A 21,634-nucleotide genomic window follows, 5' to 3' on the forward strand; every position below is an offset into this window, starting at 1 on the left:
AGTGATGGGTGTGCAGAACAGCAAACAGACATGAAGCAAAAAGAAACAGTCATCACTGAGTGTAGTGTGAGGTGCAGTGAGGCAGAGCAATCTGAGTGGAGAAACCTGAGAATACAGGCAGCAGGACAGGACAGAAAAAAAAAAGTGCTGTGAAAAGTAAAAGCAGGACAAGGAGGGGGAGAGAGAGAAAAGGGTGAGACTACCAGGAGGGGAGAGGTATGAGGGGGCAGCTCCTGATGTTTTTCTTCTCGTTCATGATCATTCTCCTCTGTCTGGGGAGTCTGATGACCATGTTCATCTGGGACACGTCGGACTACAAGTGAGTGCATAACTAACTTTGTTCCTATGGAGCAAAAACTAAGGCTCCAAGAAATATGATGATGAGCATGTATGAGTAGCAGGACCACCCTGTGAAATGAAGTACAGATTTATGAACGTGAAGCTCAAGCATCACAAGTTAAACATTTGTTCATTATTTCTGTTATGATGTTTTGAAGAAGTGTACTGTTGGGTAGTTCAGTTTACAGCAGTGAGTCATAAAATCAAACTTTTCACACACACTGAAAAACAACCGTGTGTCCAAACTTCTAATAATTATTCAGCAGCATTTCATTTTTTCTTAACGTTTAGACACTTTCAGTAAAAATAACTGCCCACATTCTTCAAGTATACTGTACAATACTGTACAATACTGTACAATACTGTACAATACTCATTCAAATGTGTTTTCTCTCTACAACAAGGCCAGGCTGCTCGTACCTGAAGCTTTAAAAAGCCCTGATGTTGTGCTAGATACAAAGTAGTAATAAGCACAGCTTTGTTATTTTCCCCAAATATTAAATAAATACTGAAGTAGTTTAGTGTAATAAGCTTAGTGCACACTGTTATCACTTTCCACTCTGTTCAAGGTTCTGCTTTAAAAGTGATCATTAAACATTAACAAACTGCACCATGACCACCATGAAATCTCCAAGCACTTGATGCATTTATGGTTCTGTTTAGAGAAACTCACACTGTTAAAAGTTATGTCTTAAATGGCTTTAGATTTCCCTTTTCTCTGTCTCTGTGCTTCAGTAATGTAATATACATATATATGCAGCTTTATTCCATAGTTTTGGAAACAGACCGGAAAGTGGGAGGAGAAATGGGGCAGACACACTGTAAATGTATATATAATTACATATACATTACATATATATATATATATATATATATTTACTCAACGTGTAAAATTATATCTTAGCAAGTGTACATGTTTTCACAGCAGCTCTGAAAATTCAACATAGATTAAACACACTGAGAACCAAGAGAAATGAAAATGATAATGTCATGGTTGGTTCCTGCAATTTATTTATTTTTATTGAAGGAGTTTTTCCTTCACTGCCTCACCTTTGGTTAGTTATGGCAAGATCAGGCCCTGCGACTCACTGGTGACCTGCAGTGGAGGGTACGGCCGTTCAGTTTTTGTGGTATAGGGGTCAAAACACGCCTCTTATGTAACAAAACAAATTCCTGCACGACGCTCTCTCTCCTACCTCGTTCTCACATTACCTGACTATTTTAATTCCTCCCACAACTATATATAAGATAACCATACAACCTTTACATCACCTTCTGTTCAGTTTCACTTCTGTATCTGCAAGTCTACTATAAGGAACTGGGTGCAGTTTACTCTCTGAGCAACACTTCCAACTGTCACCACATTCTACTCCACTAATGTAAGCACACCATGTACACTGTAAAACCCAGCAGTATGTTTTAATAAAAGAAGTAAGTTCATTAACTTAATCTGCCAGAAAGGTTGGAGCCACTCATTCCCATAAATTAAATAGAGTTAAAAATGAATTGTTGAAGTTCTAACTCAGTTGTTTTGAGGGCACTTTAATTTGTTGAGTATTTTAAGTATTGGTAATTTATTTCCAAGTAGCTCCTTTCCATCATTAATTAGTTAAAACCCAGGATAGAATTGGACAAAGTTTATAGGTTATTAGAAAAAACCTTATCAAAATAAAAGTTTTTGTTCTGAAACATTCGAACAGTAACAAAATAATTTTTCTCATACATGATGATGTCTGTATTATTATGTTTTTTTAATGTACAAAATGATGAAGCAAGAACAAACTGAAACTTTTTTCAGGTAGAGTGTTCAGAAAGTATAATATAAAAATGAAATAGAAATATCCCTTCATTCACAAATTTTCTGGTTTTTTTTTTCGTAAATAAACAAGCTGTACAAAGTTATCCCTCCACAGCATTATAACATATTTAAAGCAAATTCCTTTTTTCCCAAGTAAAATACGTTACATGTCATGAGATGATATAACGCACATGTGTCAGGCTCAAGGCCCGCGGGCACATCCGGCCCACGATCTAATTTTATAGGCCCAGCGAGATTATTTCATATAGCTATTAAAAACAGCCCGCGGGTAAATGGCGCTCCCACCACTTATACTACAAATCCCACAATGCACTGCAACAGCTGCCGGCAGGCCAAGAACTGTGCGCTAAGCTGTTTTCCGTGTTGCCGATTGATCAGTGATCAGCGGATAAAACATCTGTCAGAACTTTTTACAGTGACATTTAAGCTGCCTGACCCCCAAAAATGACCAAAGGAAAAGTGGAAAGCAGGGATTTTCCAATAGGTGGGAGGCAGAGGACCTGAACGCTGACATCGGATGTAAACCATCTGTCGCTTTTCCTCACTTGCGCTGCGGGGAAAAGAGCGGATTGGTGGGACAGATACGGGAGAACATGCAGAGGGAGACCTGCACAGGTGAGCTGACAGTGCGTCACTGCGTCACACAGCAGGAAACGCTGCAGCAAAGTCCTGAAGACAGAACACGTCATAAACACTGAAACACAGACAGCGAACTCTGTAAGAGGTTTAAATCACAGCAGTTTCAGTCTTTTCTGGAGTAAATAGTTTCTGAATTTGGTGACGCGCCTTATTACACAGGTGCGATGAGCTGCCTGAGGAAATCTGTCAGTTCATAGAAAGTGAAGAAAAAGCCTCAGCAGGGCTCCGGGATGAAAGGTGGCTGTGAGAGGAAAGGACCGCGTGATTACGAGTCTACACCGCTATGTTTGCAGCGGCGCTTGTTGCTGATAAACGGACACACTGCGCAGTTTATGCAGCGTTTTTCCAACTGTGAAGCGCAGAAATTCACATTACAGTTTTTACCTGAAACATTTGCAACTTTTCATCAGTTTGAAATATTTTCGTTTTTCCTGATGTGATTTTTGAAGAATAATATAATTTTATATTTTATTTAGTGTGTTGAGGAAAAAGCTGCTGTATTCTGGCTGTTCAAATTCATTTTACTGATTTAAATATTTATTTTTAATCCTGTTCGGCCCGCGACTCAGAATGTGTCTTCAATTTTGGCCCATCCTGTGACTGAGACTGACACCCCTGTTAAAATGTCAAAACACTGCGGGGAGGGGAGGAGCAAAGTGTGCCTGCTCTGTGCTGTGACGGGTGCAGCACTTAGACAGTCAGCTGACATCTAGTGATGGTGAGATGAAGCTTCATGAAGCTTTGAAGCTTTCCATCCAATCAGCGAACCCATGGCTCGAAGCTTCATGGTGCTTCATTTGCTCTATTGCGCCATCAAGTGGGCAGTCAATGTAAAACAGACTGATTATAATCACATGCGTGAAGCTTTGAACAGAATAAATGGTTTTTGTGATGACAATAAATAAATCCTGAACTAACTAATATGGTGTCTGTCTTTATGACACAATGTTGGGGTCAAGAGGGAAAGTGGAAATAAATTGGGGAGAGAGTTGTGATGTGATTGTGTTACTTGGTTGGTAAGTGTGCTCAGTAGGGACATTTTACTCACTGATTTTTATTTAGAAATAACAGTCACAGAGCTGAGCTTCAGGCGTTTTCTTTGGTTTGAAACGATTTCACCTGCTTCAGAAAATACCCTTTCACAGGGCACAGATGAAGCTGGAGTAATAATTTGTTACTATGCGCGCTCATTATTAGGATCAGCTGAAAATGTTCCCAAACTGGGAAAATCTCCTCTTTCTGGCTGGTTCATCACCAAAAAAGAAGCAGCTCAAACTGACTGCAAACCAACACAGTCGTCAAAACCATAATCTGTGAGGGGGGATCTGTTGTATTTCGAATCGCACACCAAACCCTTGAATCGTTTCCTGAATCAGTCACGTGGTACGGCCAGCTTGCAAGGCTTCGCACAATCCTCGAAACGCGCTTCGAAGCCTCGACACAGAACGACACATCACCACTGGCATCTTTGATGAAACCGCAGCACTGCATACAAGAGAGAAACTGAAGCTAAAGTATCCATCTCATTACAATGTTGGTATCGATATTATCAATATTTGGATCGATCTGCCCACCACTACTGTGTGCACGCTGCAGGGTCTGTTCTACCTGTCTGCGCTACCCTGGACCCGAGCTCCTGCCAACAGCTGCACTGCTGCATGTTTGCTTGAAGTTGTCCTCAATTTAAGGTAACGTTGTTCTGTTAGTTTATCCCTGCTGTGCATGCAGCGATTATTGTTATTTATTTTACACTGAATTATTCCACTGCGGCATTACTAATTTAGCGAGTTAGCATTAGCATTAGCTTACAGGTGGCCCAGGTCTTTAGTGGTGTAGATTATTTTCAAAATGTAATGTTTACACCTCACCCCTCACCCAGGAGGCGGCCAGGAGGCATCCTAATCAGATGCCCGAGCCACCTCAACTGGCTCCTTTCGATGTGGAGGAGCAGCGGCTCTACTCTGAGCCCCTCCCGGATGGCCGCACTCCTCACCTTATCTCTAAGGGAGAGGCCAGCCACCCTTCGAAGGAAACTCATTTCTGCCGCTTGTATTCGCGATCTTATTCTTTCGGTCACTACCCAAAGCTCGTGACCATAGGTGAGGGTAGGAACGTAGATCGACCGGTAAATCGAGAGCTTCGCTTTTACGCTAAGCTCCCTCTTCACCACGACGGACCGGTGCAGCGTCCGCATCACTGCAGAAGCCGGGATGAGGCCCCGTGGTAGACCCAGGACACGCTGGAGAGATTATGTATCTCGGCTGGCCTGGGAACGCCTTGGGGTCCCTCCGGATGAGCTGGAGGAGGTGGCTGGGGAGAGGGAAGCTTGGGCTTCTCTGCTTAGGCTTCTGCCCCCGCGACCCGGCCCCGGATAAGCGGAAGAAAATGGATGGATGGATGGATGGATGTAATGTTTACAGTCGCTCTGCAATCATTAATGAGTGCAGTTGCGCTAAATGAGGTCAGTTTGGGATTCGTGCAGATTATGTTAAAGTTCTAACCAGTTTGTTGAGTGTTAGCTAACACCTAAAATTAAACGAACTCTATGTTAGAGTAACGGTAGATTTTAAAAGTGCAGGAGAAACTCTGCCTCACCGCTCCTGCCTGCCCTCTGCCGTTCATTTAAAGCAGTGCTTCTCAATTATTTTCTGTTACGCCCCCCCTAGCAAGAAGAAAACTATTCGCGCCCCCCACTCCCCACCGTGACTATCCATCTCTGCATAACATTTTATCCTTATTAACATTAAAGAAAAGAAAAAAAGAAAGACATATGGTCAAACTTACAAAGAATAACTTTATTAAATCGTGTTTTAAGTCTGCAACAGAAAAGATTTTGTGCATCATTGCCTGAAATTAAAAATAAATAAATCCTTGTTTAAACTGTAAACATGTTTGACCAACTAATTGCACCATTGCAAAATTAAATCAAATCAATAAATAATATTTAATAATTATAATAACTAATAAACTACAAAAACTAAAAAAATAATAACTAATTTATATTCAGTTCAGCAACATTAACTCAGGAGCACAATATATAAAACACTTGAACCTACAAAACAAAAATGAATTAAACATTTTGTGCTCATTTTTTCTTTCTTTTTTGACCAAAATGAGGAGGAAGTCAGGTTTAATGGCTACAATGAGCACGTTTTGCAGTGCACAGCTTTTCGAAGCGAGGTTCGAAGCATGATAGTGCAACTCTCAGCTCCTGCTCAATGTTTAGCTGGGACCTGTACTTGGTCTTCAGTGCAGCAACAGCAGAGAAGCCAATCTCACAAAGGTAAGATGTTGAAAAAGGAAGCAGAATGCTTATAGCTTTCTCCCCTAAGAGTGGATACTGCCTCTCTACACTCAGCCAGAATGCACTGAGTGTCTGTGATGTGAACCTCAGTCTCAATGTGGAGTCAGACGTCATGTCAATGAACTGCTCCTCTTCTGCAGAGCTGAAACCAGTTGGAGCTGGTGCACTGAAAGGGTCTCTCACCCAGTCATACTGGGAACTGTTTTCAGGGAAGTACTTTTTAAAGAATCCAATCAGTGACGAAATATGCTGCTTAATGTGTGGAATCACTGAGATAGCATCATAGTCATTAGTGTCCACAAACTCATGCAGGTTCTCAAATGAATCGGTGTTTCCTTCATCAAGTTGCCTGCCCCACATTGCAAGCTTTCGGGTGAAAGAGCTAATCTTGTCTGTGACCTGAGGGAGGTGTTTATCTTTCCCTTGAAGCTGTAGATTCAGTTCATTTAGCTTTCCAAATATGTCACTCAGGTAGGCCAGTTTTCCCAGGAAGTTCTCATCACAAAATTTTTCTGCCACTTCATACTTGTGCTCCTGCTCCAAAAACACTCTTATTTGCTCTCTGAGCTCAAAAACTCGGGACAAGACTTTTCCTCGTGACAACCACCTTGCTTCACTGTGATAGAGCACAGCTTGATGTTCGGCTCCCATCTCCTCACAGATGGCAGAGAAGACTCTTGTTTTTAGTGGTCTAGTCTTTATAAAATTGACTACACCTATGATATCAGTCATAACCTCACTTAATTCAGGGGAAAGTTGCCTGGATGCAAGTGCTTCTCTGTGTATAATACAGTGTGTCCACTCAGCATGAGGTGAGGCTGTCTCGATGAGTGCCCTAAGTCCTTTTCTCTTCCCTGCCATGGTTTGTGCACCATCACTGCAAACACCAATGCAGTTCTCCCACTTTAGCCCATTCTCAGTCAAAAAGGAGTCCAGAATTTTGAATAGCTCTTCAGCTGTGGTTCTGTCTCTGACATATTTACAAAAAAGTAGATCCTCACACAGGGAGTTTGACAAGTCAAAACGTACATAAGCAATAAACAGACAGTCTTTGTTGCTGTCAGTTGCTTCATCAAATTGTAAGGCAAAACGTTTGTCTTTGAGTTTATCTACCAGCTGTTCATGAAGATCGTTAGCAATGTCATCTATACGTCTGGTGACAGTGTCATTGGACAGAGGGATAGTTTTTAGTTTTGCTGCACTGGCGTCGTCCAGCATGACAGAGACCATGTCTAATGCTGCAGGCAGTATCAGCTCCTCTGCTATGGTGTGGGGCTTTTTGCACTGCGCAATTTGATACGCCACCTTATATGATGCTAACAGCGCTCGATGGTTTACTGAAGTAGCCTTCACAAAGCGGGATGACTGTTGGCAATATTCAGCACGTTTTCGCTGAAAAAACTCTAGCGGCTTACCGGCGTGATTGGAGTGTAACGTATTTAAGTGACACGCTAATTTATTTGGCTTCATGCTGTCCGCTGCGAGCATTTTTAGACACAGCAAACACACCGGTCTTTCCTCTTCTCCAACTGTAGTGACAGTGAAGCCAAGCGCTAAATACGCTTCGTCGTATTTCCTCGTCTTAGCTTTCGGGTGACTTTCTTTTGTCTCATTATCTTTGTCTCTCTCCGCTTTTCTTTTCATCCCTGTTAAAAACTTTTTCATGTTGGGGGTTGTTATGTTGAATAACGGAGGCTATAGACAGAACGCAGTCGGAGCTTTCTGTTGACTCAACACTGCTAACCAAGGCAAACCTGTTGTAACAATGACAGCGCCACTGCCGCCTACTGTAGTGGATGCGCAATTACACTTTATACTAGTACGGCCCAAAAAAAAAAAAAAAGCCTGTTCCCCAGGGTCACACGCGCCCCCCCAGGTATCGCACCGCGCCCCCCAAAGGGGGCGCGCCCCACTATTTGAGAACCACTGATTTAAAGAGAGAATGGCCATGTAAATGTTAACCTGTAGACATTAAGTTAATGTTAACCATGAGGTCGGCTGAGCTGGACTCGGCCCTTTCAGGCACTGAACGTGTCATTCAGACCTCTAAAAAACAAGTTTGCTGACAGACTTGACTGTCTTATCATCATTTGCCAGCTGTTCTGGTGGGGACACATCATGCAGAGAGGTAAATTGTGTATGTTCTCTTTATTTCCATTCGCAGGATTTCCACCTGCTATTCTGCATCACCTGTGTGGAGGTGTGGTTCCTGTGGGATTGGCACACTGAACAATCTGATCAATCTGATCCTGTGCCCATGATATATGATACAAATGACAGTGGAGCAGTGGGTAGGTGCTTGCCTTGCAGCTGGAAGGTTGCAGGTTCGAGCCCCCTGTCCCTGCGCTGCGTTGTGTCCTTGGGCAAGACACTTAAATTGCCTAACAGTAGCGCCGGTCTCTGGCTGCAAGCCTGCAGATGCTTGTCCCTGGATGAGTGATCTGGAACCATCATTTTGTTGTGTGCCTTGTGCGCACAATGACAATGAGTTGAATCTAATCTAATCTAATATTTTAAAAAGTTGTGAATAAACTGTATGGGAAAAGATGCTTTTCTGCATCACGTGTGTATTTCATTTGAATAGAGACATTGCTTATTGTCTGATTTCAGTTTGATTGACTTAGATCTGAAACTGATACTAATGTGAGTCCTCTGCTGTGTTTGTTTTTCTTCTGAAAAATGATCATTACAGAATATTATGAATAAACATGCTCTGAGAACCACAAAATGTTTGAAAATTGAAACATCATGTCATGCAGCTGTGAGTGTACAGCATTTAATGCACTAAATGTTTGTTGTTGGTTTAAGTTGTGTGTGTCATATTTTGTTGATACAACTTAAAAGGTTTCAGGCAGTCAGTTTCCTCAAATGACCAGAGTAACCTCTGCAAAGTTTAAAGTTGTCATAGCTACAATCTAATAATTTGCTTTTGTGGAATAAAACAGTAAATTCAAGTTCAGTGTTAATATATGTGTCATGGTCAGTTCTGTTCTTTTTGTTCTGCTGAAGTTATTTCCTGTTCTATTTCGGTGATGTCTTCTTTCTTGTGCAGTGTGTTTAGGTTTGCTTCCCCTTGTCTCATCAGTGCATTAAATTTAGCTGTGCTCCTCACCGGTCTCCACTTCCCTCATTATCCTCTTGTGTATTTAAGTCCTGCGTTTCCTCTGCTTGTCGCATCATTGTTTGTCTTCCCGCTGTATGCCTCAGTGTTCTAGTCTGTGTTCTAGTCCTCATTCAAGTCTGTATTTGTGAGTTCCGGCAATAAAGCTGTTACTTCAGTTCAAGTTCGTGTCTGGAGTGTTCTGCATATTGGGGACCTCAGTCGTACCTGCCACAGCGTTCCATGACAACCTGTACAAAAAAGATATGTTTAAGTTAGTCTGACTTATAGACGCTTCACCAATATCAACGTTTTCCAGAGCGTACAAAGCGTACAAAGCGTATGACAGCGTATGACAGCGTATGACGCTTTCAAATAGTTAGAAAATGTCGGTCGGTCTACCGCCGATGGCCGAGGCATCCACACCACTGCACCATTCTGTGGTCTGCAGTGATATTTCCTCCGGTCTGGCAGATCAGTTCAAAGGCCTCATTGAATTCTGTAAAATAGTCCATCATCGATTCACAAAATGACTCTACTGACGATATTAGACAGGAACAAGCTGCGAGTGCAGAGCAGCAGGTGTGGAAAGCAGCCAAAGCCGCCGGAGATAAATTCAACAAGAAGTGGAAACATTGTTCCAAAAATAGAAACTGTACACAGTAAACTGCAGATTTGGCCTGTTTTCTTTTATGCTGGCCCGGATATTCGTGCGTAATCTGGTGATTGGCGGCCGGCATTGTTGCCAACTTTTGAGCAAAGAAACTCGCTGTCAGCTGTCTCAAAAGTTGCTAAAGGACGAATCGAGGTCCGGGGGTGTGTGTGCTGTCCCCCTCGGTGCCAAAGAGAGGTCCGGGCGATGCCACAGCATATGAAGGGATGCAGTTCGAGTGCTGTATGTACACAAAACACGGTGACAGCGGAGTTTTCAGGTTTCCGGTGATGTGTCAAAAAGGGATTTCCTTTTTTTTTTTAATGTTTTTTCTTTGCTTATATCGGTAAATATACTGGTGCACAGGATTTATGAAGGGCTTATATACAAAATGAAGAAATTACTTGTTCTTACCCTTATTAATAAAGAATATATTGTAGCGTCTGTTAAGATGTTGATGAAGATGGTGAGAGATTGCCAGCAAAAGTTGCCCTTTTATTAACAATTAAATGTTGCTGTGTGCTGCAACCACGCCAAAAACAGTCTCTGGAGCTTGAAAAAAGGCGACTGGACTTCTTTTTGTTTCTTGAAGATGTTCCTCCTCTCATCCCAAAGGCTTCTTCAGTTCTCAAACCAAAGGTGGAGAGACCCAGGTATTTAAACTCCTGTGGGCGTAGTCCCCTGGAGGTGGTTATGACCCTCTATTGTTCATGTGTGTAAACACATGTGCCCAGGTGTGAAGGAGGTGTGGGTCATTTCAATCAGTGGTTTCAGTTGAAACCAATTTAGGACTTCGCTCCATTGTTTCATGTGATGTACTGAGGTCACTGGAACAAAGGTGTGAGGGGGGGCTGAGATGTCTGGGAAGGGGCCTCAGGACAGCACTGTAAGCGGGGGAAAGTTGGTGACGTAATCCACCTCCTCTGTTCAATGATGGTTGTTCACAGTGGACATAGATGCTTCTTTTACTCGTTTTTCAAACCATCTGTCTTCCCTGTCCAAAATGTGAACATTGGTATCCTCAAAGAGTGACCTTTGACCCTCAGATGCAGATGTACAGCTGAATCTTGTCCTGTCGAGGTGGCTCTTCTATGTTGTGACATTCGTTTGTGAAGAGGCTGTTTGGTTTCACCAATGTAGAGGTCCGAGCACTCTTCACTGCACTGACAGCAGACACTACATCGCTGATCTTGTGTTTGGGGGGTTTGTCCTTGGGATGAACCAGTTTTTGTCTTAGGGTGTGACTTGGTTTGAAGTATACTGAGATGTCATGCTTGGAGAAAATTCTTCTGAGTTTCTCTGACAAGCTGCCACATAAGGGATGACAATGTTGTTCCTCTTGTCCTTCTTATTCTCTGTAGTTTGTGTTTGGCCTTCATTCCTGTGCATCTTAGCTGATTTGATGAAGGCCCAGTTGGGGTAACCGCATGTTTTGAGGGCTTTCTTAATATGTGTGTGTGTTCCTTTTGTTTCCCTTCTGCCTCAGAGAGAACGCTTTCTGCCCGGTGTTGTAGGGTCCTGATCACCCAACATATATCAACATAAACACTAATAACACATCAGCCGCAGGGAGCTGTTTACATGCAGTCTGTCCAAAGAGGCGGAGCCGTCATAAAGATGGTGAGCTCAGGTGGAGTGAAAGTGCTCCATGCTTACAACATGCCATAAGCCAATGTGTCACCATCTCACATAGGAGCAGCAGGCTTCAGAGCAATTGTTGAGTGAGAGACTGTTGACTTATGTAAAATTCATCCAGGCATTTAAAAACAATTGTTTTCCAAAAAGATCAGATTTGTATCAGTTTCTGCAGATATCCAAATGTAATCGTATCTGACATAAAAAAAGTGGTATCATGGCATCTGTCAGGTAAACAGGTTTTTTGTGAAGGGAGACACCTGAAACACTTTAATTAAAAAAGTAAAACATTTAATGTATTAAAGGATCAGAAAAAGTATGCATGCATGTGGGGACTCAGAAGAGACAGCCTGTGTGTGCTCTCTCTCTGAGCCGTGTTCCTGTCCAACCACAACATCTTCATACAGCTCGTTGTTATCTAAGCAGAAACAATCTCTGGGTGCTATGAGTTGACCTTCGTCATTCAGTCTTGTTCCAGCTGGTTTTTCATGACTCAGATTCCTCTCAGTCATAGGCACATCTTCTTCCTGATGTTCTAATTTAATCAATACAGAGAAATCTTGTCCAGATTAATGACAGAACATGGTGACGTTGGCGATGTTCTAATTGTACGTTCGGTGGCCGGTCCTCAAGATAAGATGCTCTGAAAGAGAGAAGTTAGTACTTTCTGATCAGCTGCTCTCTGTCTAATGTATTATTTAATTGTTTATTATTTGATTGATCCACTGTTAATTATTTAATTTACTGGAGTTTACCTTAAACATATGTCCTTTATTCACTGAGTAAAAAATAATCCCTAACACATCCCTACTAATAATACAAAGGAAGCAAAACTAAAGACAGCACATACCAAACAGGAGACAGGCAAAATACAACAGGAAGTGTGAAAACGAGGAAACAGAAACACAGACTTGACACCACGCACAGGGAAGCATGGGGAACACAGAAGGAATACAAGCATGGAGACACTCAGAGAGACATGAGGCTGCCAAGGAAAACTAAACACAGAAATAAATAAATAGAGAAATACAAAGTTGAGAAATGAAACCATAATAAAAACCTAAAAAACAAACTGAACAAAGAAAAACTCCGAAACACAAAATATTGAATCATACCCCAGTAACATTGTAATATAATTATAAAACAGCACAAATTGGAAAAACTCAAGGAAAGTACAACAATGCTGAATCTTTAAGAACTGTACTGTAACACAGCACTTTACGATCATAGTTGTGAATATCCACCTAGGAAGTGTTAACAGCCGACAACAGTAATGAAATGCTGTTGTAATATTTAATCTCTTTTATCTGCATTTTTCTGACCTTTCTCACCTGTTTTTCTTTTTCCAGTAATTTGAAAACTTACCAACCGGCCCCTGCAAAGCTTTGTAAAGGCTGCAAGTGAGAAAACATAATGTCATAGTTTTTCCCTTATGCCATCATCAAAAAGTCATGTCAGCCATGCAGGTATGATGGTACTGACTGTTTGGATGTGTGTGTCACAGGAAAATCATTGACAAAATACAACAACGTTACAATCAAACCTGGATGAAGCAGGAAGAGAATAACATGAAATTGAGGTAAGGACAAATTTTCAATTCAATTCAGTTCAATTCAGTTTTATTTACATAGCGCCAAATCACAACAAACAGTTGCCTCAAGGCACTTTGTATTGTGGGTAAAGACCCTACAATAATACAGAGAAAACCCAACAGTCAAAACCCCCTATGAGCAGCACTTGGTGACAGTGGGAGGGAAAAACTCCCTTTAACAGGAAGAAACCTCCAGCAGAACCAGGCTCAGGGAGGGGGGGTCATCTCCTGGGGGGGGGGAGACAGAGATTAATAATAACTAATGAATAAATGCAGAGTGGAGTATAAACAAAGTAAATAAGGTGAATCAAAGAAACAGTGCATTATGGGAACACCCCAGTAGACTAGGCCTATAGCAGCATAACTAAGGGAGGGTTCAGGGTCACCTGATCCAGCCCTAACTATAAGCTTTATCATAAAGGAAAGTTTTAAGCCTAATCTTAAAAATAGAGAGGGTGTCTGTCTCCCGAATCCAAGCTGGAAGCTGGTTCCACAGAAGAGGGGCCTGAAAGCTGAAGGCTCTGCCTCCCATTCTACTCTTAAGTATCCTAGGAACCACAAGTAAGCCAGCAGTCTGAGAGTGAAGTGCTCTATTGGGGTGATATGGTACTATGAGGTCTTTGAGATAAGATGGGGCCTGATTATTCAAGACCTTGTAGGTGAGGAGAAGGATTTTAAATTCTATTGTAGATTTAACAGGGAGCCAATGAAGAGAAGCCAATATGGGAGAAATCTGCTCTCTCTTTCTAGTCCCTGTCAGTACTCTAGCTGCAGCATTTTGGATCAGCTGAAGGCTTTTCAGGGAACTTTTAGGACAGCCTGATAATAATGAATTACAATAGTCCAGCCTAGAAGTAATAAATGCATGAATTAGCTTTTCAGCATCACTCTGAGAAAGGATGTTTCTAATTTTAGAAATATTGCGCAAATGCAAAAAAGCAGTCCTGCATATTTGTTTAATATGTGCATTGAAGGACATATCCTGGTCAAAAATGACTCCAAGATTTCTCACAGTGTTACTGGAGGCCAAAGTAATGCCATCCAGAGTAAGTATTCAATTCAATTCAATTCAATTTTATTTATATAGCGCCAAATCACAACAAACTGTCGCCTCAAGGCGCTTTGAATTGTGGGTAAAGACCCTACAATAATACAGAGAAAACCCAACAGTCAAAACGACCCCCTATGAGCAAGCACTTGGCGACAGTGGAAAGGAAAAACTCCCTTTTAACAGGAAGAAACCTCCAGCAGAACCAGGCTCAGGGAGGGGCAGTCATCTGCCGCGACCGGTTGGGCTGAGGGGAGAGAAAGACATGCTGTGGAAGAGATCCAGAGATTAATATCAATTAATGATTAAATGCAGAGTGGAGTATAAACAAAGTAAATAAGGTGAATGAGAAACAGTGCATTATGTGAACCCCCCAGCAGTCTAGGCCTATAGCAGCATAACTAAGGGATGGTTCAGGGTCACCTGATCCAGCCCTAACTATAAGCTTTATCATAAAGGAAAGTTTTAAGCCTAATCTTAAAAATAGAGAGGGTGTCTGTCTCCCGAATCCAAGCTGGAAGCTGGTTCCACAGAAGAGGTGCCTGAAAGCTGAAGGCTCTGCCTCCCATTCTACTCTTAAGTATCCTAGGAACCACAAGTAAGCCAGCAGTCTGATGGGCTCGACACACGGGGAGCGACAAACGACAGCGACGAATGGGTCGCATCGCCACTGGGGTGAAACTGAACACACGGGACGCGATAGCGACGGCAGCTTTGCGAATCGCGCTCTTACGTCACTCGTCTCCAAGAAATGTGATTGGTTATGAAACTGGAGGGATTTAGACATTTTCAAAGCAGTCCGTGTCAGACACGGCAATAAAGATGAGGAGTCTGAAGATTTTATTTGAACTGACAGAAATCTTGCTGTTAAGTCTCCTCTACAAAAGAAAAAGACAACCTCGGGTTCATCCTATATTAGCACAAAAGTCCTCTCTATCCGTCTGTTTAACGTTAGTCTTGCACCAACACGTTCTCATATGGCTGCCTTTTATGTTTAACTCGATAATCACTGCGTGAAGTGTCATATAATATAGGAAAGTCAAACACAGCTAAAACGATGCTTTCCTTCCTGCTGAAAGTGGTTGCAGACTGCAGTGTGTAGCATACTCTTCGCTCATTGGTCAGTCAATGAAACTCTTGCTGATTGGTTTAGTGCCACGCGACAGCGACAAAAGTAGAACATTTTCCAACTTTGTTGTGTCGCGTCGCCTGGTCGCGTGTGCACGTCTACGTGTACGAGCTCGAAATTTCACATGCACGAATGTCGCCGGTCGCTTAGCTGGAGGAGGGCAAGCGATTGTCGCCTCATCGCACAAGCTCCATAGGAAATGAATGGAGAGCGAGCGACGTCGCTCCCCGTGTGTCGAGCCCCTGAGAGTGAAGTGCTCTATTGGGGTGATATGGTACTATGAGGTCTTTGAGATAAGATGGTGCCTGATTATTCAAGACCTTGTATGTGAGGAGAAGGATTTTAAATTCTATTCTAGATTTAACAGGGAGCCAATGAAGAGAAGCCAATATGGGAGAAATATGCTCTCTCTTTCTAGTCCCTGTCAGTACTCTAGCTGCAGCATTTTGGATCAGCTGAAGGCTTTTCAGGGAGCTTTTAGGACAGCCTGATAATAATGAATTACAATAGTCCACCCTAGAAGTAATAAATGCATGAATTAGCTTTTCAGCATCACTCTGAGAAAGGATGTTTCTAATTTTAGAAATATTGCGCAAATGCAAAAAAGCGGTCCTACATATTTGTTTAATATGTGCATTGAAGGACATATCCTGGTCAAAAATGACTCCAAGATTTCTCACAGTGTTACTGGAGGCCAAAGTAATGCCATCCAGAGTAAGTATCTGGTTAGACACCATGTTTCTAAGATTTGTGGGGCCGAGAACAAGAATTTCAGTTTTATCTGAATTTAGAAGCAGGAAATTAGAGGTCATCCAGGCCTTAATATCTTTAAGACATTCCTGCAGTTTAACTAATTGATGTGTGTCATCTGGCTTCATTGATAGGTAAAGCTGAGTATCATCTGCATAACAATGAAAATTGATGCAGTGCTTTCTAATAATACTGCCTAAGGGAAGCATGTATAATGTAAATAAAATTGGTCCTAGCACAGAACCCTGTGGAACTCCATAATTAACCTTAGTGTGTGAAGAAGACTCCCCATTTACATGAACAAATTGGAGTCTATGAGATAAATATGATTCAAACCACTGCAGTGCAGTACCTTTAATACCTATAGCAAGCTCTAATCTCTGTAAAAAAATGTTATGGTCAACAGTATCAAAAGCTGCACTGAGGTCCAACAGGACAAGAACAGAGATGAGTCCACTGTCAGAGGCTCTAAGAAGATCATTTGTAACCTTCACTAATGCTGTTTCTGTACTGTGATGAATTCTGAAACCTGACTGAAACTCTTCAAATAAACCGTTCCTCTGCAGATGATCAGTTAGCTGTTTTACAACTACTCTTTCAAGAATCTTTGAGAGAAAAGGAAGGTTGGAGATTGGCCTATAATTAGCTAAGACAGCTGGGTCAAGTGATGGCTTTTTAAGCAGAGGTTTAATTACAGCCACCTTGAAGGTCTGTGGTACATAGCCAACTAATAAAGACTGATTGATCATTTTTAAGATTGAAGCATCAATAATTGGAAAGACTTCTTTGAACAGTCTAGTAGGAATGGGATCTAACAAACATGTTGCTGTTTGGATGAAGTAACTATTGAAGTTAACTCTGAAAGATCAACTGGAGCCAAAGAGTCTAAACAAATACCAGCAGTGCTGAAAGCAGCCGAACAAAAGCCTTTTCAAAGCCTTTCATTTTTTTCCCCAAGAAGAATGCAAAATACAAGTAAAAAATACCAAAGATTTATGCAGATTTGCTGTAGCTCAGCTCTATCCACCTGTGAGGTAATGTTCATAGAAGCTTGGTTGGTTTGCAATTTTCACAAGAAATGAAACTGACACGTGCTTTAAAAAATTTTTAAAAAATGTGTAATTTGCTTGCTTTTATATGAACAAGTGGCTAATGCTCCATTTTAATAATGTATTTTTTTTGTCATTTTTTAAATAGGCAAATTTAAAGGCATAACAAGAAATTATGTGCTAGTCCAGCTGTCTTGTAATTTGAAAAAGCAATAAATTTGTTGCCAGTTAATAGCTGTTAATCATCTTGTATAATAAATAGCCAGCCAGTGTCAATTAGGGTTGTGTGATATTGATAAAAATTAGATTTTCTGTAATTTTGTTTCAAAAGATAATAAATGATATTTTGCATTATTTAAAAATACATTTGTAAAAGAAGTGCAAGCTCCTAAAATATAAGTCTTAATGTTAACTTTAACGATTTTTCAACAGCAATCACTCAATACAGAAGACTTGAGAGAATTAAAAAAAAAAAAATTGAAAAAGAGGCTGTCCGGGGGGGTTCCCCCTACATTATAGCAAAATAAATCTCAGAAACTACACACCTTCATCTGACCAGAAACCTGCTTTTTGGTAGACCTCTTCAGCATATTATCTGAGGCTCCAAACATGTGTTTTGCCCTTACCTGATTTAGTTTTGTCTTCGTTGTCCCGAAACTTTCCATATTCCTCATACTCGTCGTTGATGGAGCAGGTTTGCTGTCGAGCTATCTGCTTTCTTACAAAGTCCGCAAACTGCCGTCTTTTGATCAGTGTCAGTCTTTTCAATTTAAACCACCTCCTCGCCTAGGAATTAATTAAGGCAGTAGACTGCGAGGCTGGCGATGTCTGTATTTCTTCCCCTGGTGCAGTGTATTTACACATTTAGCTATGTAGTTTTGAAATAGAATCCCTTTTTTATAAAGATTGTTGCTGGTTTAAAACAACATAACTTTATGTATTGTTTATGAAAGGCAGAGAAAAGTAAAGACTATTGTGATGAATAATTGTTTTACATTCTGTAATAAATGATGGCAGTCACCCAGGAGTATTAAATAAAGATGGTTATATTTATTTCAGCTGTGAGTGTTTAATATCCAAGAGATTTTCATCATGTTTCACATTTTATTGTGTCATGTAGCATCAGGCACTGGTCTTGGTCTTGTCTTGGTCTCAGGTTAGGTGGTCTTGACTATTGTTATTTTTTTCCCAGTCATTAGCATACTCGATAACGTCAGCTTCTTCATCGTTAACATGGCAATTACGATATTATCGTAGACGATATATATCGCGCAGCCCTTGTTTCAACAAAGTGTTTGTACATGTTTCCCCCAGAGCTGAACTGAGACTTAAGTGCAATGGGTCTGATGAAGCCATCATTACCCAGAGCAACACTCCGGTGGGATCGAAGCTTGTTTATGATGGGGAACAGAAGAGGACTATTGAGGTGAATCAGGACCTGTTCAACATGTTTATTAAGGTAGACTATTTTTCATTCATGGAAACTAATACAGTATGTGCTGCTTCTCTGATTGTTCCTCAAATGTTTTATTTTATCACAGTGATTATTTCATGTTATTTCTCTTTGTCCTCAATAAGTCTGGTCATGTACGGTCTTGTATGGTTTACTGTATGAAGTAATGTGGTTGAACTCAGTCAACAACCTCTGAAATCCATATTTCTAGAAAGAAACAGTTTGATTGTTTCTTTTCCATTTAAAAGTTTTTCCAAATATTAAGAAACACAGCCTCACTTTGCCTTATAAAGGGCACCACTGGTAAATATTTAATAAATACACCACATTCATAACCAGTAACATATAAACTACTGACCTCACCAAGATGTGAATCTGTGTGTCACATAAAACACATTTCTCTCATCTCCTGAATGATTAAAGAACATTATTTAACCAGAGAAGCAACAAATATTGATCTTGTGTATCATAAAAAGTAAATAGAAAACACTTGTGAAGAGGAAACATCTGAAAAAGTAAATCTCTCTTTCCTTTTTGAACAGTCGACAGTAGCAACAGTGTAAATTTGGTGTTTTTGTAATGGTTATCTGTTGCTGTCTATTCCAGAAACATCCTTTCTCAAATAAAATATGGGACACCTGTTCAGTTGTTGGGAATAGTGGGATCCTGTCTGACAGCGGCTGTGGAAAAATGATTGATTCGGCTGACTTTGTTGTCAGGTGAGAAAAGTGTCCAACGTAAACCAAAATCAGAGCGGAAATTCCACCTAACTGCTCTTTGTTTGGTTGTTCAGGTGCAACCTACCTCCATTGGACAATGGATATGAGAAAGATGTTGGCACCAAAACTAACCTTGTGACAGCAAATCCGAGCATCTTATTACATAAGTGAGCAAGAAAATGAATCCTTGTCAGTCTACATTGTGTATGTATTGTTGCTCAAATAAACTGTTTCTTTTGTGCAGGTTTGGCTCGCTGATAGGACGTCGCCGTCCATTCATAGATAGTCTTCGCCAGTATGGCAGCTCTTTGCTGCTCCTTCCTCCCTTCGCCTTTAGTAGAAATACTGCAGTGTGTCAGCGAGCTGTTTATGCAATAGAGGACTTTGAAAGCCCTCTTCAGCCTGTTTTCTTCAACCCTCGGTACCTTCAGAATCTGTCCCAGTTCTGGCGCTCTCAGGGCCTGAAGGAAGTACGGCTCAGCACCGGATTAATGATGGCTAGCATGGCCCTGGAATTTTGTGAAAATGTGCACCTGTATGGATTCTGGCCCTTCAGTAGTCACCCATATGGCCTCTACGCCCTGACTAACCACTACTATGATGACAAACCAGCTAATAAAGGCTTCCATTCAATGCCGGCTGAATTTGACCAGTTGTTGCAGCTGCACGCTCAAGGGATAATAAGGCTTCACCTGGGAGACTGTAAAGCAGATGGAAAATAGTTCCCAGGGACAGACAACACCACCGAAGCAAAGTGTCACCTCTGTAGCCTTCAGATGAAACCAATCACTTAAATCAATTCATATGCTTTTGAATAAAATGACCTATCACTTTTGACTAGTGGAAAGATGGAAAATAACTACTAGCAGCCAAGACATTTTTAACTGAAAAACTGGATCTTCAACCCTGTTTATTACCTAGATGTTCCACCTGGAGTCTGGAAGTATTTCAGCATAAGTGGGATGCCTTTGTAAGGCCGTTGTTCTCAGCATTTTAATGCCTTCTGAAAAATTGGTCTCAACTTGTTCTGAAGTACCTTCGTCACACAACAGCGTTCAAACTGTGATAGTGTTATTCAACATTAATGTATTACTAGAGAGCTGTTAATATATTTGGAAATCAATCATTCGCTCAAACATCAATCATCTGTATTCTTTGATGTAGAAATATGTGATATTTGTTTTAACAGCTTAAAAAAGGAGCAAAAGTTCAGTCTCCACTGTAACAGCTTCTTTTCCACAGCTGTGTTTTGCATTGTCACAGTTGCTAGGCAACATGAGCGATGTTGTGGTGAGGGCAAGTGAATCAGATGCCACTCCCGGCCTTTGCGGTCTTTCATGTGCTGTGAAAGACCCGGTCTACATAGGTTGGGTCCTTCCTTTGAAGGATGTGGCCCCTGAATTTGGACACAGCTTTTATGCCTTCTTGGCCAGGTCTGCCGTGATGTTAATCTCAAGGGACTTCCTTGACCTGTACAAATTGACCTGTAACCTGGCAGCGGCCCGCCCGCGGGCCGTTTGTAGCGCTTTCCGACTTTGAAGCCTCATAGCGTCACAGTAATGCTGCAGTTCGCCCTTATGATGCTTTTATATGACAGAATAGACCCTCAGAATTGGATTGACACCTCATTTGGCCGATCATGTTATGAAATGGATTTTCCAGAGCCAATAATAACCAGACAGCGTCATGTGACTTTTCTGGACTTGTCCCAAAATGTTCTCCAATCGTTCTGATTGGTCGAGTCTGACCCAAATTCCAAAACCACAGATAGATAGCCAATAAAATTCCTGACACGTGGGTATATGGCGCTATGGGGTGGGTTTTCACATCAAACCATAAACTCCCTGCGTATTCAGTGCGTGAAACTGAGCAGGAAGTAAGAGTGTGTGCGTCATTGTGCGTAAACAGTGTTTACAATACTTTTTCTCATCAACGGATTGTCAGAATACATCAAAAACAAACTATATTTATTCAATGACTCACAAAACTGGATTATTATTTATTAGAGGATTTCGTCACTGATTCGACCGGTTTTATCGCTGCAAAAACCCACAAATGAACAGCTGTTACTCTGAAGGCGATCCATGGTACGTGTAATGTTTTATTCTCAGCTCGTCCTCGTATTATATGCCGTTTAGATGTAAATATGTATGTAATGGTGAGCTTGGCGTGCCCCATTACACAGAAAATATCACCGTACGCTGTTGTTACGCCACCTATATTATGTGTGTGTGCTTTGCATATGGAAATTTACAAGAGCAGTGTTGGGGGCAGGGAAGGTTGTTACAGGTCTCGATGAGGCTTTCACGGGGTCTTTATTACGTTTATTATGGCAGGATGAGGAGGACAAAGGCTCAGAGCTTTTATTGAACAGTAAGTGTCTAAAGTTTTACAAAAAGCTTTATGC

General features: G+C 41.3%; 1 protein-coding gene across 1 annotated transcript; it reads left to right on the top strand.

Moving 5' to 3' along the window:
• The first annotated feature begins 218 nt into the window (after positions 1 to 218).
• On the top strand, positions 219 to 20,006 carry LOC115776570 (alpha-2,8-sialyltransferase 8F-like). The gene is made up of 7 exons (XM_030724294.1): positions 219 to 319; positions 12,838 to 12,888; positions 12,993 to 13,067; positions 18,370 to 18,514; positions 19,115 to 19,227; positions 19,302 to 19,394; positions 19,472 to 20,006. Exons 1-7 carry the CDS (start codon positions 219 to 221, stop codon positions 19,947 to 19,949), a joined length of 1,056 nt encoding a protein of 351 aa, XP_030580154.1. The 3' UTR covers positions 19,950 to 20,006.
• Positions 20,007 to 21,634: the final 1,628 nt, after the last annotated feature.

Source organism: Archocentrus centrarchus, unplaced genomic scaffold, assembly GCF_007364275.1.
Source record: "Archocentrus centrarchus isolate MPI-CPG fArcCen1 unplaced genomic scaffold, fArcCen1 scaffold_33_ctg1, whole genome shotgun sequence".
NCBI lineage: Eukaryota > Metazoa > Chordata > Actinopteri > Cichliformes > Cichlidae > Archocentrus > Archocentrus centrarchus.

What these genes read in the sequence shown, in the direction of transcription:
- LOC115776570 (XM_030724294.1), top strand. Translation starts at nt 219, where the DNA reads ATGAGGGGGCAGCTCCTGATGTTTTTCTTCTCGTTCATGATCATTCTC. An exon ending in GAGAATAACATGAAATTGAG is followed by an intron (nt 13,068 to 18,369) that starts GTAAGGACAAAT and finishes TGTTTCCCCCAG; the next exon opens with AGCTGAACTGAGACTTAAGT. An exon ending in TCGGCTGACTTTGTTGTCAG is followed by an intron (nt 19,228 to 19,301) that starts GTGAGAAAAGTG and finishes TTGGTTGTTCAG; the next exon opens with GTGCAACCTACCTCCATTGG.